Genomic DNA, 27,332 nt, shown 5'->3' on the forward strand with positions numbered 1-27,332 from the left:
AAAGAACCCCAGAATCGATGTCCGGAGGTTGGTCAGGAAACCTAGGGCCAGGACCACGGTGTTGAGCCGGTACCAGAGCTTGGACAGGACTAGTTGATTAAGCACCAGCGCTCTCCCACGAAGGGAGAGACATTGGAGTAGTCCCGTCCATTTACGGAGCCGCTCTATCACCCCGCCCTCTAAATTTTCCCAGTTCTCCAGCGGACAGGGATGCGTGGCAGAGAGGTAAACGCCAAGGTAGAGCAGCGGACCCACACTCCACTGGATGGTCTGAAGCGCGGGTGGGAGGGAGCTCGCCTGCCACCAGTCTCCTACAGCCAAGCCAGAGCTCTTGACCCAGTTGACCTGGGCAGAGGAGGCTGCCGAATAGATGGCCTGGCATGCCTCCACTCGCACCAAGTTGCCCGAGTCCTGGACCACGAGGAGCACGTCATCAGCGTACGCCAACAGGACCAGCCGCAGCTCCGACTCTCGCAGCACCAACACTGTCAACCTCCTGCGGAGGAGGCAGAGGAAGGGCTCGATCGCCAGAGCATACAGCTGGCCCGAGAGGGGGCACCCCTGCCGTACTCCTCGCCCGAAGCTGACCAGTTCGGTCAGGGTCCAGTTGAGCTTAACCAGGCACTCTGCAGAGGCGTACGGCACCCGGAGAAAACCCACAAACTGGGGTCCAAAGCCAAACGCCCGCAGAGTGCTCAGGAGGTACCCATAGTCCACCCTATCGAAAGCCTTCTCCTGATCTAGGGACAGGAGGGCGAACGACAGACCATCTCTACGCCTGAGTTCCAAAAGGTCCCAAACCAGAAATAGGTTATCAAGCATACTGCGGTCCAGGACGGTGTAGGTCTGGTCTGGGTGGATCACGTCCGCCATCACGGACCCTAGCCACAGCGAGATTGCTTTCGCTACGATTTTGTAATCCGTGCTAAGGAGTGAGACGGGACGCCAGTTTCGTAAATCGCGGAGGTCCCCCTTCTTTGGCAACAAGGCGAGCACCGCTCGCCTGCACGACAGAGGGAGGACCCCGCTCTGCAAGGACTCAGCCCAGACGGTGACTAGGTCTGGGCTGAGAATGTCCCAGAACGCGCGGTAAAACTCCACGGTCAGCCTGTCCATGCCCGGAGATTTATTGGTGGGCATGCGACGGAGGGCTTCCGAGAACTCGGCCAGGGTGAGAGGCAGCTCTAGCTGGTCTCGGTCGCCCACGCTGACTGTGGGGAGTTCCCCCCAGAGCACCCCGCAAGCGCCAGGATTGGTCAGATCCGGGGAGAAAAGGCTTGTGTAGAAGTCACGGGCCCTCCCACACATCTCCTCCGGATCTGTGAGGCGGGTGCCGTCTTCCACAAGAAGGCAGGTGATGTGTTTCTTGGCCCCCCTCGTTTTCTCCAGGGCATAGAAGAAGCGGGAGCCGCGGTCCATCTCCCAAAGGAGGCGGATGCGGGACCGAACGAAGGCACCTCGGACCCGGTGGTCCTCGAGGGCCCGGAGCTCCTCCCGCTTCTCCCGGCACGCTCCGCAGAGGGACGGGTCCTCGGGATCGGCGGCCAGGCGCCTCTCCATCTCTAAGACCTCCCATTCCAACTGCTCTATCGCCGCATTTCGCCGTCGGCTGGTGCCCCGGGCGTAGTCACGGCAGAAGAGCTTGGCGCGCACCTTCCCGAGATCCCACCATCACCGCGCCGAGGGAAAGGCACGCCGCTGCTCTCGCCAGGCCAGCCAAAACTCCCGGAAGGATGTCACGAAGCTCTCGTCCTCCAACAGGCTGTTGTTAAAGTGCCAATAGGCCGGCCCCGGTCTCTCTGCACGGAGGGGGACCGTTATGGTGGCTAAATGATGGTCGGAGAATGGGGCCGGCTGAATGGTGGAGGAGTGGGCCTGTGAAAGATGGAAACAGGATAAGTAAATACGGTCCAACCGAGAGTGGTGTGACTGATGGGCCTCCACCTGGACAAAGGTGAACGTGGAAGTGTCATCTGGGTGATGGTCATGCCAGACGTCCACTAGGGAGTGATGTTCGACTATTCCTCAGAGAATGTTCGTGGCGGCTGGGCTCGGCTCGGCCCCTGAGCGGTCCCGTTCCTCGAGGGTGGTGTTAAAGTCCCCTCCCAGGACCAGGCACTCGTGCGAATCTAGGGTGCCGAGGAAGTCGGACACCCGCTGATAGAATTGCAGCCGCTCCGGGCCCAATGTCAGGGCATAGACGTTAACGAGGTTGACCACGAGCCCCTCCATACGGACTCGAAGGTGCAGCAGGTGGCCCGGCACGGCCTCAGTGACCCCTAGCACCTCGGGCCGTAGGGTGGGGGAGAACAGGGTCGCCACTCCAGCTTGCCAAGTCGTGAAGTGGCTAAAGTATACCCCGTCCCCCCACTCCAGCCGCCACCTGGCCTCGACGGTTGGGTCCGTATGGGTCTCCTGCAGGAAAGCTACAGAGTACCCCCCTTCCCAAAGGTAAGAGAGCACCTGGGACCTGCGGAGAGCCATCCTACAGCCCCTGGTGTTCAAGGTTGCAATAATGAGAGGTGTCATGCGGAGGGCTGGGGGGGTGGGGGGTTCTTATTGGTGGGGGTGTTCGTGGCCCCCGGCGGGTTGCGCAGCAACCCGTGACCCATCCCGTGGACGAATAAATCTTTTCGGAAGCCGCGGGCCTGCTCGTAGGCCGCAGCACCACGCTTTCCTTGCCCCCTGCCCTCCTTTATAAGGGCCCTTGTGGCCTGAAGAATTTGATCAAAGTCCCCCATAGCTGAAGAGCTAGCTGTACCCTATTGCGGGCGCCACGGGTGTGTTCTAGGAACTTCCATAGTGCATGCCGCAGCTCATGGGGGGTGGGGTTACGATTTCCGGGGTGTTCCCTGGTGGGGCTCTTAATACAGCCTCGTGGTCCGCTAAGGCGGGTAGGCAGGGTGCGGACCACTGGCGGGGCGTCTGACAGGCTGGGGTTATTAAATCCATTTCACGCCTTGGGGTGGAAGGGGATGGTGGGGGAAAAATTGCAACTCCTAATGGGTCACAACTAGAAAATGCAAAGGCTGCTCCCTCAGGGGGATCTGCGGAAGGCAGGAAAGAAATAACCCCAGGGGCGGCAATAGCATTGCAGGAGGAGGTGAATTGGGCAGGGACAGGGGTGGGGGAAGGGGCAGAGGTAAGGCTCTGGGCTTCAGGAGGCGAGCAACTAAGAGAAGGTGCCTCCTGAGCAGAGTCGAGGGTTAAGGGGTAAGGGAGGGGGCTCCCAGTGACGCTAGGCGCTGGCTCCGTGGTGGTCTTGGCGGCCACGGCATCAGGTGGTGGACCACCTTCTGCGGGGCGCTCGCCCGGGAAGGCAATTAGGGGGAGGGAGCATGGGGAAAGGGGGGCTGGGGTGAGGTTACCCAGATCAAGGCCAGCCGGCAGTAGATCATCCTCTCCCTGGGTGACTGGGGTCAAATCTAGGCCCTCAATCTCCGCATACACGGAGGAGAGGCCAACTCCTGCTACCCCGGGGGCCTCTCCTCTAGGGCCCGCCTCAACGGTTGCCTCGGGGTTCACAGGGGGTTCGGGTGGTATCCAGGCAGAAGGAGCTTCCTCGGGGGTCTTGGAGGGGTGGGTCTCTCGTGGAGGGGGGATTCTGCCCTCCAATGCCAGTCTGTCTTCCCCACCTGACACCAGCAGATGGATCTCACTCGTGGCCGTAGCGGAAGGTTCAATATCAGTGCCTCCCTTCCTGGTCTTCCGGGGGGCTTCTGCATAGGATGGGTGCAGCGGAACTCGAGCCTTCCGCTTGCCTCGCTTCCCCTGGACTAGGGTCCAGCCCTCCATAGCGTCGTCTGGGGGTTGGTTAGCAGGGGTCGTGTTGGGGGGCGGAGGCGATGGTTAAGGGGTTCGGGGGGGTAACGGTGAGGCAGCATGAGGGGCGGGGGGTTCTCCTTGGGGCGGGCTCTCTCCTATACCCAGTAATATCTTTGCCACACCCTCCTCCATAGGCTCTACCAGATTGGTAATAGCAAGGGTGGGACTCCCTTGCTCGCCTGGGCGTTGTAGGGAAGGTGTTTCTTGGGCCCGGACGGGAGCAGCGGTGGATCGAGTAGGAGGAGGGTTGGTTTCAGGTGCCGGGCGGCCAGGGGCGTCGGCAACGACGGGGCCAATGTCCTGCCGGGTCTCAGGGGTCTCGGGTGCCCCTCCCCCCTGGGCCAAAGCGCAGTCTCTGCGGACATGCCCCGCTGAGCAGCAGAGGTAGCACTGGGCCTCTCCGGTGGAGTAAAAGACCCGATAGCGGGCTCCTTGGTAGGGGACTAGGAAGGACCCCTCGAGCGCCTCTCCGTCACGCACCGCCACCGGCGGTAGAAGCTGCACTTGCCGGTGGAACGAAAGGACGTGATGGAGGGTGGGGTCCCTGCAGCCCAACGGGAGAGGGCTGATGACAGAGACAAGTTTCCCCAGGGTGGAGAGAGCAGGTAACAGGGCAGCATTGGGTAAAAAGGGAGCAATGGAGGTGAGGACGAGGCGAACGCCCAGGTCTTCTAGCGGCTCTAGGGGGACAAACACCCCCCCCACCGCCAGGCCCTTCTCCACCGCCTCCTGGGCGGCAGCCTCCGAAGCTAAGAAAAAAACGACCTTCCTATACATTTTGGAGGCCGCCACAATAGCTGTGGGTCCTACCACCTTCGCCAATGCCTGCACATATGTCTCCACGTGGGGCGAGGCGGGCACCAGAAGGCAACGGACACCGTGCCTCCTGGTCAAGGTGGGGAAGGGGCCCCGACCGCTGGTGGTGGTAGCGGAGGCAGTGGGTGGGCGAGATGACGAGGCGGCAGGCAGGGGGGAGCCTGCCACCACCCGGGCATATGTCCTGGGGGCCGGGGGAGGGACGTTCGCAGAGCTGGTGGAGGGAACAGCAGGGGGGGGCGCCACGGTCGATGACAAGGCCACAGCGGTGGGGGCAGCCCCTGCCATGGAGGGCCTAGTGGTTTTAGGGGGGCCCTTTCCTTTCGTCCCGCCCTGGACTTTTTGGCTAGCTGGGGGGGGCGTTCCTAGAATCTGAGGGGGTGGTGGACGTAGCAGTAATTGCCCCAGTGCCTCCTGCTGCCGGTGCCCCAGCGGGGGCGGTGGCAGGTGTTTTGACAGTGGGGGGGGGCCTCGGGGGTTGGATGGGGGGGAAGTGAGGGAGGAACAACTGATATTGGTAGAGGGGCCTCGCCCGTCTCATTCCCCACCATTGTGAGCAGGGAGAGACGGGGAGACACCGGAAGGAGGAGGGGGGAGGGGGAAGCAGATTAACCGCTCCTCCCTGCTGGGCTGCAGGCGGGGGTGGGTACCAAATGGGTTGGACTGGAAGGGGGGAAAAACAGGAATCGGGGTCCGGTGATAGGGGCAAGCTGTGGGATAAACAGTCCGGGGGGCGGGGGTGTGGACCCACGCACGTTTGTCCAAAGCGTCTCGTTTGGTCAGCTGTTATGTCCAGTCCGAAAGGCAAAGTTCAAAGCAAACAGCTGGATCCGAGGCAGATGGCAGGTTGCCAGCAGGGACGGATGGCGGGGGGGCCGTGACAGTTGTAATAATGTTGGGGGGGGCACCGATGGATCGGGGGGCAGCTCCGTGCCACACCCCCTGTGCCGCCACAAACGCAATTAAGCCACAGTCAAACTCCCCCCCACGAGAGTATAATTCAAAAAATTACTCAGTCTTACGGCCCCCTCCATGATGATTTGTAGCTTCCCTGGGTGATTTCTTCTGTCTGCTATCTTCTTCTTCTCCAGCTCTGCTGGCTTTGTATCAAGGCTTCCGGCATGCTGAGAATGTTGCAGAGATAAGAAGTAAATTCCGAGCTGCCAGCAAAACGGCTGGCTCTGGGGGCTTCCACTCCCCCCTCTGGATAGCGGGTCGGCAATCTTCCCCCCCCTCCTCTGGGTGTTTCAGCTAAGGCAAATAGCTGCGCCCGGGAGCAGGCATGCGGGGGGTGTTGGCGGCGAGCTGGCAGCCGACCAGCACTCAAACGGCAGCAAAAAAACCCGGCAGAAAAACAAAACAAAACAAAACAAAAAAGTGTCTGGCCCGGTCGGGGGGGGGGAGGGGCGGGAACTAAGGCAGGCTCAAAAAGTAAGAAAAATCCAGGCCAGGGGGCTTTAGGAAAGAATAGAAAGCAGATAGCTGAGGAGCAAGCGAGGGACATCCCGTTTCCCAACAGGGAAGGGTCCAGAACAATCAGGAACCTCCTGGAAACAATTAAGACAGGCTGATTAGAACACCTGTAGCCAATCAAGAAGCTGCTAGAATGGATTAAGGCAGGCTAATCAGGGCACCTGGGTTTTAAAAAGAAGTTCACTTCAGTTTGTGGTGTGCATGTGAGGAGCTGAGAACGTGGACTGTTGGAGGACTGAGGTGCACAAGCATTATCAGACACCAGGAGGAAGGTCCTATGGTGAGGATAAAGAAGGTGTTGGGAGGAGGCCATGGGGAAGTAGCCCAGGGAGTTGTAGCTGTCACACAGCTGTTCCAGGAGGCACTCTAGACAGCTGCATTCTACAGAGCCCTGGGCTGGAACCCGGAGTAGAGGGCGGGCCTGGGTTCCCCGCAAATCCTCCCCAACTCCTGGACACAGGAGGAGTTGACCTGGACTGTGAATTCAGAAAAATAGCCAAGCTGAGGGCTGCTGTGAAGCTCCAAGGCAAGCAAATCCGCCAATAAGCACAAGACCCACCAAGGTAGACCAGGAACTTTGTCACAAAATTTAAATTGAGCCTCTGTTATGGTGTTTTTAAACAGTTTCCGTGCAGCTTGCAAGCATTTCACTCTTGGGACTGCACCTTTATATTTCTGTTTAATTAATTACTTTTTGTGTAGTCCCCCTTTCTGAAATTAAATGATACTATGGTGGGCTGTTGTGACATCCCCCGCCCCCCTCCCCCCCCGGGGTTGTTAAATTTAATTACATTATGGTCACTATTACCAAGTGGTTCAGCTATAGTCATCTCTGGGACTAGAGCCTGTGCTCCATTTAGGACTAAATCAAGAATTGCCTCTCCTCTTGTGGATTCCAGGACTAGCTGCTCTAAGAAGCAGCCATTTAAGGTGTAGAGAAACTTTATCTCTGCATCCTGTCCTGAGGTGACATGTACCCAGTCAATATGAGGATAGTTGAAATCCCCTGTTAATACTGAGGTTTTTGTTTTTATAGCCTCTCTAATCTCCCTGAACATTTCAGTCACTGTCACCATCCTGGTCAGGTGGTCGGTAATATATCCCTACTGCTATACTGTTATTATTCAAGCCTGGAATTAGTATCCATGGAGATTCTATGGTACAGTTTGGTTCATTTAAGATTTTTACTTCATTTGACTCTACGCTTTCTTTTACATATAGTACCATTCGCCCACCAGCACAACGTGTTCTGTCCTATTCACAGTATCCGAAAGTGTGTGGGGCACATCAGAGAACAAATGGCTGGACCCCATGGGCAGTAGGTGAGCCGCTGGCTGGGGGAGGTTAGTCCCCAGTCAGTCCTGCGCTCCCCTGACCGGAGGACCTGCCCCCCTTCCCCTGCTATAGCTCCCCTCCCAGCCCTGGAGCACTGGGTGGGCGGCATGTCCCTCCCACCCCCAGCACAGGGCTGGTGAGTGGCGTGCAGCCCCCCCAGCCCCATAGCACAGGGCGGGTGGTGAGTGGCCCTCCGGTCCCCAAGTACAGAACAGGCAGCCCCAGCATCTCCACCCGCCCAGTGCCCGGGGCCCCCTTAGCACTGGGTGGCCCCAGCCACTCCAAGTCCCGGCCACCCTAGCCCCAGCCCCAGTACGCTGTTTCCCTGAAGAGGAGCAGGCAGCAGCCTGCCTAGGCTGGGACCAAGCAGGGAAGGGAAAGCAAGGCTTCAAGGAGGAGCATGGGTGGGGCCACGCTGGGCTGCTGGGTGAGGCACAGCCTCCCCCAGCCTATGCGAGGTTCCACCCATGCTGGATGCTGCCACCAAAGAGCCTCTGTTAGATGGGGTAAGGCAACAAAAGCAGACAAGGTGAGGAGGAAGACCAAGGGTTGCCATGAGATAGTATGGCTACTCTGTTAAATCCATGCACCCCTGTCCCCTGCAAGGTTCTATTAATGTCTATGGCAAGGAATTGCCATAGCATAGAGCTGGTTGACACTTTTCTGCCCCAAAATGCTGATTCAATGGAACCAAAACATTCTGCAGGAGTGTGTCGATTCCATCAATGTTTTTGATGGAAACTACTGGTTTGTTGCCAGCCCAGGCTCCTCCACTCCCCTGGCAACTGCCTCCCAGGGCTTCTCAACACCTCTGGCCTCCAGCTCCCTGGGGAGGCAGCTGCTCAGGGAGCCAATTCCCCAGCCAGCTGCCTTACCATGGGGAGCAGTTTGCCTGGGAAGCCAGGCAGCCATGGAAGGCAATTGCCTGGGAAGTAGGGCAGCCAAGAACAAGCTGAAAAATTCCAATTCTGTTCTCCCCAAAATGGAAGCCTCCCTGTTCCAAACACCCCTCAGCAATGGTCTGTAAAGTACCCTTTCAAGATGGGAGCAGAGTGTATGTAGGGGGTACAGGAAAGAACAGGAAACCAGGGCTGGTGTTATAGAGTAGGCTGTTTATGATGCCTACTTGGTAGGAGTGGCTCCAATCCAGCCAGCTGGGAAAGCTTCCCAGCAGAGTGGGTTTCTTGCCCCCTCTGCAATGCTGGGCAGCAGTAGCCTACCATGCCAAAGTGTCTAATGCCAGTCCTGCATGAGAGCATGGTGGGCACTGTGAATGCAAGCAACATCAACTTGGGGAAACCCTCTCCGGGGAAATGTTCCAGTGCAATGTCCATGGATGTAATGAAGCACTTTCCTCTTATCAGGAGTAAAACCATTCTCATACCCAGTATCGCCACTCACCTAATATCTTCCTTGGTGCAATCTCTATCTTTGCCTTCATCTTTCCTGTGACCTTGGGTGCCCATTCTCTACTATAAAGGAATATTTAGCTCAGTAGCTCTGTTCTGGGTTCTAGTGACAAGAGATGGCCTTCTTGCTGGCCTGCTAATTAAATGGTGTGCACACATATACTTGCTCTTTGGGGTGTTCAAACCCCAGTGCGCCTTGCTTTCACATTGCTGGGTGGGAGAGAGGATTCCAATATTTTAAACCCATGTAATCTGCATTGCACACTTACATTCCTCATCAATTATAGCTAATGGCTGATTTATGGTATTGTCTACACAAAGGAATTTAAAACATTTCCTACTGTGACTAATACTGGTTAAGCTCCTCCTGAGTCAGTGCCGTTGGGAGCTCCAGTGTACGCAGGCAGGTGCTTACAGCTCAATGGCTATGTCTACACTGCACACCTTACAACAGCGTGCTGCTGCTGCAGCTGCAGTGTTGTAAGGTGCGCAGTGTAGCCGCTCTTTGTCGCTGGGAGAAAGCTCTCCTGGCAACAAAATAAAACCACCTCCAATGAGGGGTGGTAGCTTTGTTGCTGGGAGCGTGTCTCCCGCTGATGAAGCGCTGTCCACACGGGCGCCTTTTGTCATTATCACTTTTGTCATTCGGGGTGTGTTGTTTTTTTTTTTTTTACATCCCTGAGCAACAAAAGTTTTAACAGTGACAGTGCAGTATAGACATGGCCTATGTCATCTAACCTTGCTCAGAATAGGTCTAAGCACCTTATAGAGGTATTAAGGCTGTTAGGTTGTTTAGAGAAGGATTTTTAATATACCCCCCTCAATCTGTTTGGGAAACTATAACGACTTTGCCAGAATTGTAGCAATTTTAACCATCAGATCTACTGTTAAGCTCCATTAATATGTAACTGAGCCCACTGCGAGAGGGAACAAGAGCTGTCCTCTACCTGCTTTGCTTTGAAGGGACTCTGCATGGAATTAGATTATATTATCTGTCATGGTTATTTTTTAGTAAAAGTCACGGACAGGTCACAGGCAATAAACAAAAGGACTGGTATTGTTGAGAGGTCCATTCCACTGAGCCACAGGGGTGAAGCTGTTGACCACACTCTTTGTCCCTGAGCTTTAACCAGTCTGTTTGGACTCCAGGAGGTGCTGTAAAGTTAAGCACCGAGACCTTGAACGTGAGCTGCCATTGTACGGGAAGCCAGTGCAGAGGACGGGTGCTGTGCTCCAGGTGGCCTCAGTTGCCAAGGAGACGCACTGCAGCGCTCTCCCCTAGTCATCCTTCCCTCGTTGCCCCAGGTTCGCACCCAGGTGCGGAGCCAGAGAGGCACCGAAGCCTTAATAACCGAGCCAGGCCAAGGAGCCAGGCGGGGATGGCAACACGCAGCCACGATCTCGGAGCCTGGTGGGGGTGGTGGCACCTGGCCACCATGGGCCGAAGGCTCAGCCTCTGCTCCGCAGCCACGGAGTGCTTCCTGCCAGCGCGTGGCGAGCTGGGCGAGGGGGAGGGGTCTCACACCCAGCCCAGGCCCCGCAGTGGGACTGGCCCTGCTAGGCCGTAACCCCAGCCCGGCCCTGCTCTGGGACGGGGCAGGCCTGGCGCGAACCAGCCGCGGGGCCGTCGAGGGAAGAAGAGCTGCTGCCCACGCAGCCCCGCCCCCCGGTTCCCTTTCCCCTCAGCGCCGCCGCCATCTTGTTTGTAGTTCTGAGACCTGCCGCAGCTCTGCGCCTGTGCAGGAGCCCCGGGCTCTTTGCCGCGCAGTGCGCAGGCGCGCTCCGGACTCTCACATGCTGGTGCCAGCGCCGGAGCTGCCGCTCTCCCTGCGAGCCCGGTAAGAGCCGGGCGGGGCTCTCCGGCGGGGCCCGGCGCAGAGCGCCCCCTTCCCACCTACGGGCGGGGCGGGGCGGGGGCTCCTGCGGGCCCTGGTCCCCTGAGCCCGGGCAGGGCGCTGGGCTCTGCCCGCCCGCTGTGCTCGGGGCGGCGGGCAGCGCGCTGGGGTGGGCACCGGGCACCGGGCGAGGGACGGTCCCTTCCCCGGGCGGCGCGAAGCCGAAGGGCGGGACGCGACTCAGGGGAAAGGGAGCCGCGACTGGGGAACTGCCCCGGGGCGCCCCGGCGGCCCCCTGGAGCAGCCAGGCCGGGGGCAGCCGAGCAAGTGGCGGGGATGCGGGTAGCTCTCCGCGCCCTCTGTCGTTTCAGGACCAGTCTGCGCTGGGGGCTTGCGCTGGTATCGTCGTGTCGCAGGCGCGGGGGGAGGCCATAGACCGCCCAGACCGCGTTAGGTCCACGGGAAAATTCTTCACCGCCCGCGGAGCTGGAGTGCTCTGCTGACGGGAGAGCCGCTTCCTTTGGCAGAGCGTCTACACTGAGGCTGCGCCGCCCTAAGGTCTCCTGTGTAGCCGCTGTAGGCTGATGGGAGTGAGCGCTCCTGCTGGCATAATCAAACTGCCCCTCGGCAGTGGCGGTGGGACAGCGTCCCCCTCTGACATCGCGTTGTCCACACTGGCGCTTTTGTCTGTGAAGCTTATGTCTGGGGGATGGGGGGGGTGTTTTTTCACACCCCTGACCAACAAAAGTGCTCGTGTAAACAAAGCCTTTAACGCTACAGTGGTGCTGCTGCTGCAACTCCTTAGTATTTTAACTATAGACGTACCCTCTCATACCTTAACAAAAGTTATCTAGTGCTCAGGCAAATGGATTGTAATGCAGGCTTCTGGTGAATTTCTTCAACCTCTTGTTCAGCTCTTTGGATTGTTTAATGGTGCGGGTTGACTTTTTGGCAGTTCCCCTTCCCTCCCCCCACCCCACTCCCATTAACTCAAGCTCCCAAAAGATATAAGGTTTCAAACTTCTAGTATTCCAGTTCTCAGGACTTCATCTCCATCAACACTGATTCCTGGGACTTTCAAAAGTGAGCAGAAAATCTCCATTAGAAATGGAGTAAGTTGTAACAGGGTTCCTTTATCCCTGCCTGAGTTGTAAATAATGGGCTCAGATAAAAATCTTAACCCCACTCTTATAGGGGAATAGCGTGTAAATTTGGTAACCTGATGCTGTAAATGTTGGCTTCTGCACATCACTTGTGTTAAGTAACTGGCTATTTGCAGAAAGGATTCTTTCCCATTTTTAAAAAGAAAAGGAGAACTTGTGGCACCTTAGAGACTAACCAATTTATTTGAGCATGCTCAAATAAATTGGTTAGTCTCTAAGGTGCCACAAGTTCTCCTTTTCTTTTTGCGAATACAGACTAACACGGCTGTTACTCTGAAACCTGAAATTTCCCATTTTTCTAGCTCCCTAAACCAGAGAAGCAATGCAGTGCTGGAAACTGCTAATTCCTCTTTGAAGGAGTGATATTTAACCCCGGGCTGCCAGAAATCTGCCAGCCTGGGACTGATTGGGGGAGGGAAGGGAAGGGAAGGGGGAAGACAGTCGAGAAGTGAGGTCCAGGGCCCAAATGTCTGAGAAGTCTAGTCTCATCCCTGGCTGCTTGTATTGGGAGGGTGCTCCAGTTCCTACCAGGATGTTATGCCTGATCCTGAGCTTCATGTTGTGAAAAGCCTCTGTTCACCACTCCTTGCTGAAAAGGAGAGAAGCCAGATGTCTTCTCCGTTAGCCAGACCTGATTGTTTAGGCAGGGCTGATTTTTACTACACCTTCCCCATCTTCTGTTATTTTGGGGTGTGCTCCAGCGCTTGCATCTGTTGCTACTCAAGGTTTTCCCAGGTAGCAGAATGAAATTGACATGACAGAACACTGAGCAGTAATACAATTGTCAGGTTTCACTCTCCTGCTGCTGAGGAGTAAGCATTGGCACTGTCTGCCTGCAAATTTAGCACAGCCTTGCTGTCTCATTCCTAAGGTTTTCTTTGCAAACAGAAGGGCTAGAAACACGAAAGGGTAGGTTCTGCCTGAATTACGTTTTTAGCTCCTCCCGCTACTCACCCCTAAGTGGTTTTCATGTCATGTTTTTAGTAAAGCTCTTTATATTCCCATTTTTAAAAAGTATATTTTAAGGCTGTGGTCTCAATCTGGTTTACAGATGTATGTGATTTATTCATTGAAATCATCCATGATTGTTATGGAAGCCTTCGTGGTGCTGGGGAAAACTACGGCATAGATAAACCTTAGTCACTGATGTATTGATGTTTTTTGTGGATGTTTTTTTTTTTTTCTTGATCACTCTGACTTCATTTAAAGTCAGCTGCAAATTTAAAAAAAAAAATCAAATGGCTTTAAAATATCGTGCTGAGAGCCTCTGATATAGATAGGAAGGAATTCAGCACATCAGGAGTATGCAAAGTCTGCCTAAACGTAATTGTTTTTGGGAGATGAAAACAAGATATTCCTTAAATCAGTGACGTTTTGTCTAGGGGTGAGTGAGGAGAGGAGTTGGTTGTGACAATTTTTTCCTGATTTGCAGCTTCATTTGGCTCTGTGCCTACATTTACCTGATATTAATGTAAGGCAGAATGAGTTATTCAAAAATATTGTGGTTGTTAATTTAGCTGCTTTTGGAACCATATTAAACATTCTCATAAAATTCTGTGCTGTAAGAGCCCTATTGACAGTTGGTCTTGTTGCACAGGTTGAGAAGTTGCATTGCCATGGAAGAGACTTAGGTTCTAGTGCTTGGTCCAATATCTCCCCACTCAAGTTAGCAGCAGGTCTGAGAGCACAGTATGATTAGGCCTTGTTGAGGAGGGAGCCCAAAGCCTGTAGGAGAGTGATCCATTTTACTGTGGATTAAAAGAGGTTTGAGAGGGTGTGACTGAATGCACCCTGTATTCACCCAGTACACACTTCTGTAATATACTTTGCACAAAGTATGCCTTGTAAGGTATAATGGGAAAACTCGTAATTCACTTGTCAATAATATCATGGTGAAATGTGTGTGGCATCATTGTATGTAAAAGTTATGAATTTTATGTAAGGTGGTGTTGGTGAGGTATGTTTAAACTCATGAAGCAACAATTAGGCAAAACGGGCCTTAAACAAAGGGATGTGTGTTTACGTCAAGTTTACATATAAACAGTAAACAGAGTCCTCGGACAATGAAAGGGGAAAGGCAGGGGACAAAGAAGATGTGCATTTTGGCAAACAGGAATGTGGAAAAAATAGCCTGGGACTCTTCACCAGGAGATTTCATGCCAGCTGGCCCTCAGCTGGAAAGAACTTTTACGTAGAAATAACTCTCAAGAGCTTTCAGAGTAGCAGCCGTGTTCGTCTGTATCCGCAAAAAGAAAAGGAGAACTTGCGGCACCTTAGAGACAAACATATTTATTTGAGCATAAGCTTTTGTGAGCTACAGCTCACTTCATCCCATGAAAGCTTATGCTCAAACAAATTTTTTAGTCTCTAAGGTGCCACAAGTCCTCCTTTTCTTTTCTCAAGAGCTTGCATTTCAAATAGGGAAATGAGCTATAAAGGTGAGGGGCAAACACCCCAAAAGACCCCCCCCCTTGCCTCTAAGAAGACAAAAAAAATCAACTGTTGGACTTTGTGGGAGAGGTCCTGACCAATAAGGCTGGTCAGTAATGCTGACAGGCGCATATGGGTAAGAACTTTGCCTTAAATCAAGCCTAATTTGTTAAGTTTTAGCATCAGAAAGGATTTGTTGGTTTTTTGTAACCATTTCTAACTGTAATGTCCACACTTGAATGCATTTAAAATCATATTTTCTTTTGTTAATAAACTTGTTTTTTTGTTTAATCAAATCCAGTGTGTTTATAAGTTAAACTGTTTGGGTAACTCTATTTAAGAAGACAGGTGTTGTACCCTTAGAGTGACAATGGACCTCATGTATCTGGGATGTCCAGGAGAGAGCTGGATGGCGCAGCATACATGTTTTGGGGGAAAATTCGGGACTGGGAGTGCGTTGGGCAAATAGTGACCAAGGCTGATGAGAGCCAGGGTGTGGCTGGTGTTTTCTGACAGGCTGCAGAGATCAGAGGTTCTGGACCAGGGCTGTGGCTGCACACAGACATTCGGGGAGTGAATTACATGTTGGCAGGCTGTTTGTGAGCAATTTGGGGGAGAACTACAACAGCAAAGCTTAAATAAACATCTTATTAATAAACACTGTAAAGCACCCCAGGTTGCAGGGCAGGTGGTTACACAGCACCTCACTGGTGTGGATTGCACCCTGGAAGGTCTCGGGGAAGGCGGGGGGGAAATCATGTTTGGGAAGCACAGTTGGGTTGCAGTGGGGTGTGAGAGGATGGGTGGATTATACTGGGGGAAACTTACCATTGTGAGAGAATTGGCAGTTCCCCCTGCCATCCTTTTGACCTTTGTCTGCCTGTAGAGACATCCAGCACCCTCTCCCTCACTGACTTAAGAGTTAAGGGCCCCACTGCCTCAGTGCTCTGTCTGCCCTCCTCCCTGTTGAAGTCTGGTGTCCTTCCAACCCAAGAGAGTGCAAATTGTGCAACAGCATGTTTTTTGTTTTGTCCTAATGTGCACAGCTCATGAGGAGAGACTGGTGGGTGATATAGTACTAGGGCTCAGCACAGGGACACTTGGGAACTTGATTGTTTCTAGGGAAGGCACAGCAGGGAGTGGTGGCAGAGACTGATGGGTTATGGGAGTGAGACAGGGCAAACAGTTGAAATGAGATTTCAATAAAATAAAAAGTGGGTTTTCAATAGAGTCATTGGGAGGCTCTCTCCAGAAAACTAGAGCTTTTCTGGTGAACTAGGTTATGGGTTACACAGTACAGGGTTGGGAAGCGGGAGGAAGCTCTAGGCTGGGAACAAAATAAGTGTTCATCTTTGTAACAGAGGCACTGGAGCTGGCTGTCTGCTGTGTGTCACAGCCCTATTTGTATTCCTCATGGAACTTTGCACGTAAACTGAGATCATTTTTCATTATTAACAAAAGCTGTTTGATTCATGTTTTTTACTCACAGGTCACCTTTAAAACTCCTCCAGTGGATCTCTAAATAGCTCGTATTTAATGTTAGTCATCTTTTTAGATGGAAAACATACCTGTACATTTGGATTTAAAGGGGCTCCGTCAAGTAGGTCCCATAATTAGTTTTTTTTTAAAGTAGAACTGAATATTAGAATTTTTCACAAAATTATTTTAAAAAGACAGTTTGGGTTCTTTTTCAATTTAAACATTCCCCCACTACATCTTCAATCAAAACATTGCAGCCATGTGGTAGTACATGAGAATCAGAAAATTAAATTGACTACACCTAAAATATAATGCATCTGTTTTAATTGCGCTGTTAAGTGCAAAAAGTACACAATAAAATTGTTGAAAAGTAGATTGTTAAAATTTTCAGCTTTAATAACTGACACTGTGAATTTTCAATTTTAGTTATTCAGTATCCCTTTAAATCATAGCTATCTCCTAGATTATCACAGTTGTGTCTTTTTAAAACAGTAAAAGCTGAGTACTTAGTGAGCTCGTTTCTATAGCTTTATTCAGTGCTGACATTGTAACCTTCCATAACCACAGCTTATCTTCTCATAATCTGGCAGCAGTGTATTTTGTAGACTGTTTGTAAAGTGTATGCTATACCTGGGATTGGGGAGTAGCTCTAGATGTATTTGGACTGTCTGCAGGACAGCTGTTTTGGCCCAGCATAACTGATGTAGTGAAGGAGGAAGGTGAGATGTTTTATCCTGCTGCTGTTCTAACTGCATTATTGGACATTCCTGTAATGGAGGCCTTGGTTCATCTTGACGACTCTGTTTTTAACTTGGCAGCTGGAATGCTATCCAGAGTTGTTTGCTGTAGCTAGATAAGCAAATGAAAACCTGTACAATGTTCTCAATAAATGACTGACTGGTCCTTGGGCTCCAGCATTGGATTATTCAAGCTCTACAGACAAAGGCTCTCACTGGATTAAACCCACATAAATGACTCATACTGAAATTTTATACTTTGTGGTAACAGAACCTAGTTTGGTTTTTGAATATAAATATTGGTGTCTCATCATCACACTTTAATTGACATTGATAATATTGCCTCAGCATCAGTATTGAACTGATTCCAAGGAGCTTTATTCTAAGACTGAATGTGATCACATGGGGCTATGAGACTAGTTTCGGGAGACGGGGTGTCATTGTGTCCCACTCCAAATGAGATATCCGAGTATTTGGGGCAGTTGTCAGACATTGTGAGGATAACGTAATTTGGGCCTGATGCAGGAATTATTGGGTGACATTCTCAGACCTGTGTATGCTATTCAGGACACCAGTGTAGATGATCATAATGGTCCCCACGAGCCTAAAAATCTGAGTTTAAAAAAGTAGTTGGAACTTTAATAATTGATCGTTCATAACGTACCTTCAATATACAGTTTGATGTCAGTAATTGATATAGCACCATTTGAAGTAATTGTCAAATACATGCTGAGTCAGACAGAGATAGAAAACTTTTGTCATCTGGCACTCATCCTGACACTTGGGAAGTGCTGTTCTGTCTTTACACTGGGTTTTTGTAGATTGCAGACCTGTGTTCCTTAGCTTAGGTGTTACCGTTAGACAACTAATATTGCATATAAATATGGTGTTCAATTTTTCTGTAACCTGATTGTCCATGGCACTTGCCTGAGAACAGTTACAAGTCTGTGCCTTGGGACAGACCCTGCTAAATTTCACATTTTGAATCTGTTTGTTTATTGTGGAGAAGCATCCTCAGTCTGGATGTATACATGTGTACAATCTCCTCTTTCCCAAGCTGTTGCTTCCTTCTTTACACTCTGCATTCTGATGTGTACTGGCTGGCTTCAGCTTTCTTTCACTTGTTGGCACACATTTGCGTATCTGAGGTCAAACAGAATCTGGAGTGATCTCAGGACTTATCTCCTCAGAGTAGCTTAAGAGGCTTTACAGAAAATAGCACTGCATTATTTCTGCCTTGGCAGTGGCCTGGTAGGCTGTCCCTTGGCCTCCGCGTTTTCACTGCCATGGAGGTCTGGGGACAAGAGAGATTGCGTTAGTCTGCTTGGAAATAGTTCTGCCATCCTTCCAAACTGGGGCCTTGTCTACACTCCAGAGTTTTTTCACCAAAAGGCAGCTTTTGGCAATGAAACAGTGGTGGTGTACACACTGCAATGCCACTTTTGGCAACAAAAGTCATAGGGCTTTTTACGCAAAAGTTTTGTCGCTGAAGTGCCAGTGTAGACATTTTATCAGTCTCATTGGCCTCCAGAAGGTGTCCCACAATGCCCATCCTGACCACTCTGGTCAGCAATTTCAACTCTGCTGCCCTGAAGCCAGGTAAGCAACTGTCCATGCCTCCTCCTTTAAAGCCAGAGGAATTTTTAAAATTCCACTTCCTGTTTGCTTGGTGTGGAGAGCTCACATCGCATCTTCCCAGTTGACCATGGCGGCTCCATGCAGCAAACGCTCTCCCACTTGGACCAATGTGCAGCTGCTGGATCTGCTCAGTATTTGGGGAGAGGAGGCTGTGCAGTCCCAGCTGTACCCTAGCTGCAGGAATGTCGATACCTATGGGCAGGTTTCTCAAAGCTTGTGTGAAAAGAGCTGTGATCAGTACATACTGCAGTGCAGAGCAAAGATCAAGGAGCTGAGGCAGGCGTACCAGAAGGTGAGGGAGGCAAACCATCGCTCTGGAGCTATGCCCCAGACCTGCCATTTTTATAAAGTTGGAATGCTATCCTTGGCAGCAACTCCACCGCAAAGAGCCCTGTGGATACTTCGGCAGGGCTGGAGCCAGGGGAAAGTGGATCTAACCCAGAGGATGAAGTCATTAACAAAGAGGTGGAGGCAGATGACTATGTGGAGCCCAAGCTGGGGTCGCCCAGTGGTCCATTCAGGAGCTGTTCTCCACTCCAGAGGTGTCTAGCCAATCTCGGCAGAGCAAGAAGCAGGAGAGAGGAGACCCCTAGTAAGTGATTTTGCTTTGTGAAGTGCGGAGGTGGGTTGAGGGCATAGAAATGTACAACAGTGGCTGTGTTTTTGTGTGCTGGACATTTCCTTGTGCAGCTAAGCAGTATAGTGGAGCAGGGTGTTGAGGCACACCGAGATTTTTATGGGAATCCTCCAGAGAGATCTTTAGGAAACTTTCCTGGGGGGACTCACCAATCCTCCGCCAAATGTTCCTTGGCAGAGCTGCTTTGTTCTTTTTCCCCCATTGAAGGAAACTTTCCCGCACCATTCTGCAATCGTTTGCGCAGGGACCAAAGCAGCACACAGGGGAGCAGTATAGGGACTGGGGTGGAAGCTGCAAGTGTGTAGTAAACCTTGCTTCCCTGCTTACCCTCAAGAGTGAGATATCTGCTACAATGACCCCTGCCTGTGGAAAAGAGTTGGAAAATTTAGATTCTTGTCCCTAGTCCACTGCACCGCAATCTTTTCATATTGATTTTCTCCCCATGTACAATATCCCTCACCCTGGGGTAAACTCACCATGCTTGGGGTATTTGCCAGCATGTGTGCTTGTCAAAGATCAGAGAGAAAGTGATTGGTATGTTACTAGAGGTGTATTTTACTGTACTGTTTCAATGCTGTGTGTGTACTTAACAATCATGCTTCTGTGTATTGTTCCTTGTGCTGCTTCAGATGTGGCCTTCAGAGGCACCCAGTACACACTGTTGGAGGTGCCTCTGCCAGATAAGAGAGTGCCCAAGATGGAGCAAGGAAGACCTGTTCCAGGAGGTGATCAGTGCTCAGATGCAGAAAACAGGGAATGCAGACAGAGGAGGGAAGTTGAAAGGCAGGGCAGAAAAAAAAGTGAGGCCTACACTAGGGAAGCAATGAAGAGGATGTTTAAAGTTATGGAGAGGCAAACTGAGATGATACAGTCCCTCATAACCCTCCAGACTGAGCAGATGCATGCATACTCACCTTCCCTTTCAGCACATTCAAAACTCTTTCCAATGCCCTCCCCAAATTCCACCTGAGGTCCTTTCTGCTGTCTGGGACGTCTTGCTTTCCTGGTCACTCCACCCCCAAGGACACCTTTTCAAATGATAGCTGGACTTACACACAGCTCTGAAAGTCAACCTTGCCCTGGTACCTTCTTCCTCCACCCTGCAATTGTGTGTGTGCAATAAAAGCAAAGTTTTTTTAACGTTTTTTGAATAACTCTTTATTTCCTGCAAATTTTGATAGCAGATGGCAGCAACAAATAAACAAGAAGTTAAATCACTTGCTTACATCGAATCCTAGGCCACAAAATCACAAGTGCTTCCTTGGAAAACTTGATTTCATTAAGTAGTAGTCCAGAGCATAGCAAGATACGTTACTGGTTCTCATCTTCAAAGTGTTGCCTCAAAGCCTCCCTGTTTCAAATTGCCCCCCTTTGTGCCCCTCTAATAGCCCTGGTATCTGGCTGCTCAAAAGCTGCAGCCAAGTATTCTGCCTCAGTAGTCTGAGCAAACTTTTCACCCTTTCCTTCACAAATATTGTGCAGTGTGCAGCACACAGCTATGGCCATGGGAATATTATCCTCATTGAGGTCTGACTTGCCATAAAGGCATTGCTAACATGCCTTTAATCTGCCAAACACACATTCCACTGTCATCCTGCACCTGCTCAGCCTATTGTTGAACTGCTCCTTACTGCTATCTGTGTTTCCCATGAAAGGCTTCATGAGCCATGGCATTAGGGAGTACTCCAGGTCTTCCAGAATCACTATGGGCATTTCAAAGTCCCCTACTGTAATCTTCTGGTCTGGAAAGAAAGCCCCTGCTTGCAGCTTTCTATACAGGCTGGTGTTCCTAAAGATACATGCATCATGCACCTTTCCGGACCACCCCGCATTGATTTCAGTGAAACGCCTGAAGTGATCCGCAAGTGCCTGCAACACCATGGAGCAGTACCCCTTCCTATTGATGTATTCTGTCGCAAGATTGTCTGGTGCCACAATTGGAATATGCATGCCATCTATCGCCCTCTGCAGTTAGGGAAACCCAATAGCCATCCACTATTTCATGCACATTGCCGAAAGTCACAGACCTTCACAGCAGGTTGCAATTAATGGCTCTGCACACTTCTGTTAACGCAGCCCCAATGGTCGACTTTCTGACTCCAAACTGATTTGTGACCAACTGGTAGTAGTCCAGAGTCACCAGCTTCCACACTGCAATTGCCAGGCAATTCTCCACTGAGAGGGCAGCTCTCACTTGGGTGTCTCTGTGCCACAGGGTTGGGGCGCGCTCAGCACACAGCCCCAGGAAGGTGGCTTTCCTCATCGGAAAGTTGTGCAGCCACTGCTCATCATCTCAGACCTGCATAACAATGTGATCCCACCACTCAGGGCTAGTTTCCCGAGCCCAAAAGCGACAGTCCACCACATTCAGCTGTTCCATGAATGCCAAAAGTAATCTAATGTTGCTCCTATCTATGTCAGCACATGAAGCAACTGTGAATCCTGTTGAGTTTGGAATGTCACAATTAACTACACTGCCATTCACGATGTGCTACTGACAGCTAGCAGAGCATTGGAGAGCAGTGCGGGATCCATTCTTTCAGACACAGGTGGCGGGGCGAGCAGAAAACAAAAGGACATGGAAAAATGCCACAAACTGAAGATGGAAGCACATGGAATGCTGGAATGGAGGGGGGAAAAATGCCTCATGGGACATTAAGCCCAGACCCATGATGAGCTGCTATCTGCTTCGCCTTCCCACAAGACCTAGCAGCAGAAGGTGGAGAGCTGATCTGTGGGATAGCTACCCACAGTGCATTGCGCTCACTGTCGATGTGACTGCCCCACGTATGCATGTACTATGTTGACGGAGGAAGACAGTGTGAACGTGCAATAATTTTCTTTCAGCGCATTTTGATCAGTGTAGACGTGGCCTGAGTGATGTTGAGGATATCTCTTGTGCTGTACCTGCTCCACCCCAAACAGCTCCCTGCAGGCTGAACTGAATGTGTTTGTTGTATTTCCCCTAGTGGCTGAGGGAAGCAGCTAATCTGTCCTTGTTCTGCGGCACTTTCCAGTAGGCATTGTTAGCAGTTGCCTGTACTGCTACACCCTAGATGTGATATGAGAGCCATTCTCCAATCAGTGTAGACTGAGAGTAAGTGGCTGATTGCTGTGTTCATGGAGTAAGCCCTGTGGCGGTGGCATTCAGAAGAGGAAAGGAAAGATACGAAAACTGACAGTGGACCAGGCAATGTCTTCCTTTTGAACTCTTGCCAGGCCCATGATTGCTGCTACTCCACAGTGGCGGGATATCCACTGGGAGAAGTGCTGGGATGCTAGGGCTTGTCTACACTACAAAGTTATAAATACCTAAGTCGACTTAGTTTTGCCTCCGTCCACACTTAGTTTAACTAAACTAATTCCAGTTTTGTGTGTGGACTTTTGTATCTGTTTAAAACTGTACGTTTTCAGGCTCAAGCTTAAATCAATGTAATCCCAGTTTTAAGACAATAAGTGTCTACATACAAAGTTGCACTGATTTAACTAACTCAGTATTAAAATCACACCTGTATTAGCACAACTTGGTGTGTAGACGAGGCATAAGTGTGTAATTACTCTGATTTTTGTGAATGCATCCTGGACGTATTGATTGTCTTGAAAAAATCACACTTTTTTCTGAAAAACTGTACCCATTTTTGTTACAACTGATGCCCGAGTTTCCTATAACTGAAGAAGATTAGACAATGAAAAATGTCTTTCATTTTGTTATAAATTTTGTGCATGTATTACGCTGTGTACGGCCAGTTTCACTTTCTCCTGGATAGTAATTTTCACCTTTAGTTTGCGTGGTTGTCTTACACAGCAGCAGGAGAGAGAAAAGTATTCTTAAAAATAAAACAATGTAATTGTAAAACCATAGATTCTAGCAGCAGGACTCAGACAAGTGAAGTACCTGAAACTATTTTGAATTGACTGGGTTTAAGTTGATATCCTTGTAAAATGCAACAAAAATAGTGAAGTTACTGACTGCTAAACAGACTTTTGGGCAGTATTCTTGGAAGCTTCAGTATTGACTCAACAGCTGTCTTGTCATAAGTTACACAGTGAAAGCTGTTCTGTGTAGTTAGGTCTTTCTGATTGTGTCTGTGCAGAAATAAAATCAGAGGCTACTGCTTCTAACAGTGGCTTTTGACTATACTAGATTTTAGTGTGCTGTTATTTAGCCAATAAAGTTTATTTTTCATTTTGTGTAGGTGTTTTGTGTTTTTGAATATTAGGTAGAGGAAAATTTTTGATTCATGTTTGGCTGAAATCGATACAATATTTTCATCCAGAAGAAATTTGTAGGATTTGTTTTTTATTTGAATTTAAAGATTGTTACCTGCAGAGGAGAAGTCTTAAATCAGCAGGCCAGTACTAATGGTGATCTGCAGAAGAGGGAAATGAATGTATCCATATTGTTTTAGGATGTATAAAGGTAGCTTGAAAGTTCTGTTTTTTCCTACCTGCTTGTTTTTATACTAGAAAGTCTTATTTAGGCTACAAGGCTGTATGGTGGCTGGAAAACTATTGCAATGGAGATATCACAAGGATAAAACAAGTGTAAGCTGAGCAATTGAGAGGAATGGCTTTTTCACAATCCTGTAGCATCATGCTGTATTTTGCAATGACTCAATAGACTTGGTCCTTGCCAGTAAATGGGAATGACCGCATTAATATTGTATGCAGTGTTGTATCCATGTTGGTTCCAGGATACTAGAGAGACTGGGTGGGTGAGGTAATATTTTTTTATTGGACCAGCTTCCATTGGTGAGAGATGAGCTTGCACAGAAGCTCAGAAGCTTTGTCTCTGTCACTAGCAGAAGTTGGTCCAATAAAAGATACTACTTCATACACCTCTTTCTAGCATCAATATTAGTGCTCTGATACTACATTAATAAGCACCAGGAAATACTGTAGAATTCCTAGCCTGGTCTGCAAAGATCTGTCTGGCCACAGGATGCTGGTTACTGCTGATTGTTTTCAGTTGCTAAACTGCCTTGAAGAAAGTGAAAATCCATGAATACCATGCTTATATAAGCAACTGCTGTAGCTGTCACAGAAGTGTTATGAGATAACAAATGGGAGGGGAGGTGTCCACAGGAGACTTACTCCATTAAATGCCCCCTCTCTGACAGTGTGTGTCTGTCTAAAATTGTGAACACCATTTTGTATTGCAGCTTCCATCTTGGATTGTAACCTTCATTATGACCTTCATTTCATCGTGTAACCTTTGTGATGGGCTAGAACATCAGTTTACTATTCAAGACATGGCACCTAGTTGAATGATTAAGGCTGCAAAGCCATCAGAACAATCTAGGGCCATCAACTTTGGTTGTTTCTCAACCACTAGCAATGGGCTGATAGTTGAGACAGTCAACACACAGAAGCCTGACTAGGGTAAGGGCTGGAATATTGTAGCTGGAGCACATGAGCAAAAAGGAACAGACAGACTGTTTGTATGGGGGCTGTCGGTTACCATGTGCCACAAGACCAAGATCATGCCGCTTCAAAATGGCCTTAGAGCTGATGGCTGTTTTGTTGGCGATGAGTTTAGCGAGGCTGGGACTAGGAGGCCTGGTCTACATTATAGCATTAGGTCAACCTAACTAACTGTATAAGCTTCTACACTACAGTGTTCCTCCCGCCTCTGTAACTCACCCGCTACACCTCGGCGAGAGGCGTAGCATTTAGTTTGCGTTCGGTTGACATCCTGACACTCCAATGTTTACCACTGTCATGTAATTAGGCTGTGTTTTGAATAAAGTATGTCTTGTGAGGTATCATTCTAAAAGTTTTGATTTGCTAGACATTAATATCTCGTTGGATTGTGTGTTATCATCATATGTGATGCTATATAGTTTGGCTATGTGTGTGTTACTAAAACGTTGTGAGGTTGGAAGCTCCCACAAACAGCCTTTCAGGTACAACAGTAAAAAGGCCAAACAATGTTAATGGCTTATTGAGGAAATGCAGACAAGCACAAGGAACTGTGTACAATAGAAACCTCTCAGAGAGAGCACTGCACAATGGGAACTGTTTGACCCAGGTCACAGCAAAAGAGCTTTCCAGCAGTGGGAAGAAGATATAAAAGGGGGACAATGACATCATGATGGTTTCTCACTCTTCCTGCAATAACATACCTGGAAACACCTGAGGTGCAAGGACTGAACTGTGGGAAGTGATGGTTCCAGGCTAGAAGGATCTTTAGCCTGTGTATGAAAACCTGGGAAAGCCAAGGCAACTTGTGCCTTAAGGGTCTGCCAGCCTGTTTATCACTCAGGGTGAGAATTTGCTCATTTATATCCTACCTATCTAGTGTGTTAAGCTCAGTTTGCGGTTTTTGTTTATTTAATAAGGTAATCTGCTCTGATCTGTTGGCTATCCCTTATAATCACTTAAAATCTACCTCTTGTACTTAATAAACTTGTTTTTGTTTTAAACCCAGTTTGTGTAATTCATTACTGGGGGGTGGGGGGCAAAAAGCTATGCATATCTCTCACCACATTGAGGGAGAGGGTGAATTTCAGTTGGCTTACGCTGTACAGTGCTCTGTGCAGTGCAGGACAAGACCATACAATTTTGGGTTTACTCTCCAGAGGGGGAGTGTACTTCAGTGTTGGGCAATTCCCTAGCTAAAGCCTTCCCATGCAGTACTGATTTCAGTGTCCGTGTCTTTCTGCAGCTGGATGTGTGCTAGAGGAGGCTTGAGGGCCTGGCTTAGCAGGACACGGTGAGGGAGCCCAGGTTGGTGGAACAGGCGGTCTCAGTGGTACCCCAGTACATCAGGTAGCACCCTGGAAGGGGGTGCAACCCATCACAGTGGTGGAGATTTTAAGTGAGTTTTACGTGTGTTGGCTAGAGAACAGACAAAGTGGTTACCAGGTTATTTTCTGTTTTCTTATTTCAAGCAAGGGAAGTAGGGGGAGCAAAGTGAAGCTAACAAAAAGCTGGAGCTTTACAGGTTACAGGTAGAAGAAAACAAAAAGAGGCACCAGAGTCAGGTGGAATTAAGACAATTGCAGATAAAAGAACAGGAAGCAGAGGAAGCCAGACAAAAAGCAGCCAACGAGAGGGCCATGAAAGCCCAGAAGCAAGCCAAAGAAGCAGCAGCCAGGCAAAAAGCTGCCCTGGAACAGCAAGACAAAGAAATGGAGGAGAGGGAAAAAGAGAGAGCATGAAGTGGCCTTGATGGAGTGGCAGAAACAAAACCTCAACCCAGGAGGCCCCACCTCTCCAAAAATCCACAAATGGGAATGGTTGTGTCCAGTATACAGCGAGACTGGGGATATTGCTGAGTATTTCATAAACTTTGAGAGGCTGTGTGTGCTCCATGAGAGGACTACTTTGTTTGCAAACTTGTTTGGGAGAGCTCTGGTATTCAATAAGATGCCAATGGGTAATGGTTCAAACTATGCTAAATTTAAGGAATTCGTTTTAAGACCGTTTCAGGTTACACCTGATACTTCTGAGGGCATTCTGCACCAAAACATTAAAAATTCTGCACACAGTATTTTAAAATTCTGCAAGTTTTATTTGTCAGTAAATGCAGAGGCTCCAGAATGGCAGTAGAGAGTACAGGCCACTGGTTGTATGAAGGTGGGAGATCACCCTGCAGCCTCCTCACCCCCAGGACACGGACTCAGTGGTGAGGCTGCACCCGACCCTGACACAGCACAAGGCCAGGGCCTGCCCCAGAAACACCCCTGGGCCCTTTGCACCAGGTGCAGGGCAGGCAGTCTCAACCAGGCAGGATCCAAGTGTGGAGGGGCTCAGTGTGGGAAGGGATCCAGATGCGGGGTGAGAGGATTCTGCGTTGGACAATCTAGGTGTAGGCCGCTCAGTGGGGGTCTAGGTGTGTGTGGGATCTGGATGCATAGGCTTGTTGGGGGGTGGTTCCAGGTGTAGGGGCAATGGGACTCTGCAGGGACTTCTAAGCGAAAGTGGTTGGGACTCAGCAGAGGAGTCTGAGTGCAGAGGGAGTGAGGGTTGGTGGGGTGAGGGTCTCAGTGCAGCTAGCTGGGGATCAATGACATGGGGGTCTAGATGTGGATGCTCAGGCTCATCAGGGTGGCGGTTTGAGTGCAGGGATTTCAGTGGGGGTGGTCTGGGTGCAAGGATGTGGGTACAGAGGCAAGGGGGCTCCAGATGTAGGGGTTGAGCTTCAGTGGGGTGGAGTTGGGGTATGGAGGGCTAGGGTGGTTCTGGATGAGGGTGAGGCTTGGCAGGGGTGTCTGGGTATGGGAAGTCCAGCTGCACGGGGATTGGGTGGATGGGGAAGCAGCTACCTGTACAGTGACCCCTCCCATTGCAACTGAGAAGCAATGTGGGCAGGAAGCAGGGGAGGATGCTGAACTTCCTGCAGGTAGGGGTGGTTTCTGGAGAGGGGGCTGGGGGCAGGGTGTCTGACACCCCCCCAGCTACTCCTTGCAGGGGAAGAGGAAGTCCCATCCTCTCCTGCCTCCAGCCCAGCTGGGACTAGCAGCTGATCCTGGCTCACGACAGGAGCTACTGCCTGGGGTGTCCCAAGCCCTGCGGTGATTTACTTGGCCGCCGGCTGTTCTGGGTGCCCG

General features: G+C 50.3%; 1 protein-coding gene across 4 annotated transcripts in view; it reads left to right on the top strand.

The window, feature by feature from the left end:
• Positions 1-10,623: 10,623 nt before the first annotated feature.
• Positions 10,624-27,332, top strand: part of NDRG3 (NDRG family member 3) — a 119,418-nt gene continuing 102,709 nt past the window's right edge. The window contains exon 1 of one of the 4 annotated variants that reach the window (XM_073309973.1): positions 10,624-10,696. In XM_073309973.1, coding sequence (XP_073166074.1) covers positions 10,653-10,696 — 44 coding nt within the window. In that variant the 5' untranslated portion in view covers positions 10,624-10,652. The remainder of the gene's footprint in view (positions 10,697-27,332) is intronic. The other 3 variants (XM_073309972.1, XM_073309975.1, XM_073309974.1) reach the window with 3 other exon arrangements.

The sequence above is a fragment of the Lepidochelys kempii genome, chromosome 13 (genome assembly GCF_965140265.1).
Source record: "Lepidochelys kempii isolate rLepKem1 chromosome 13, rLepKem1.hap2, whole genome shotgun sequence".
Taxonomy (NCBI): Eukaryota; Metazoa; Chordata; order Testudines; family Cheloniidae; genus Lepidochelys; species Lepidochelys kempii.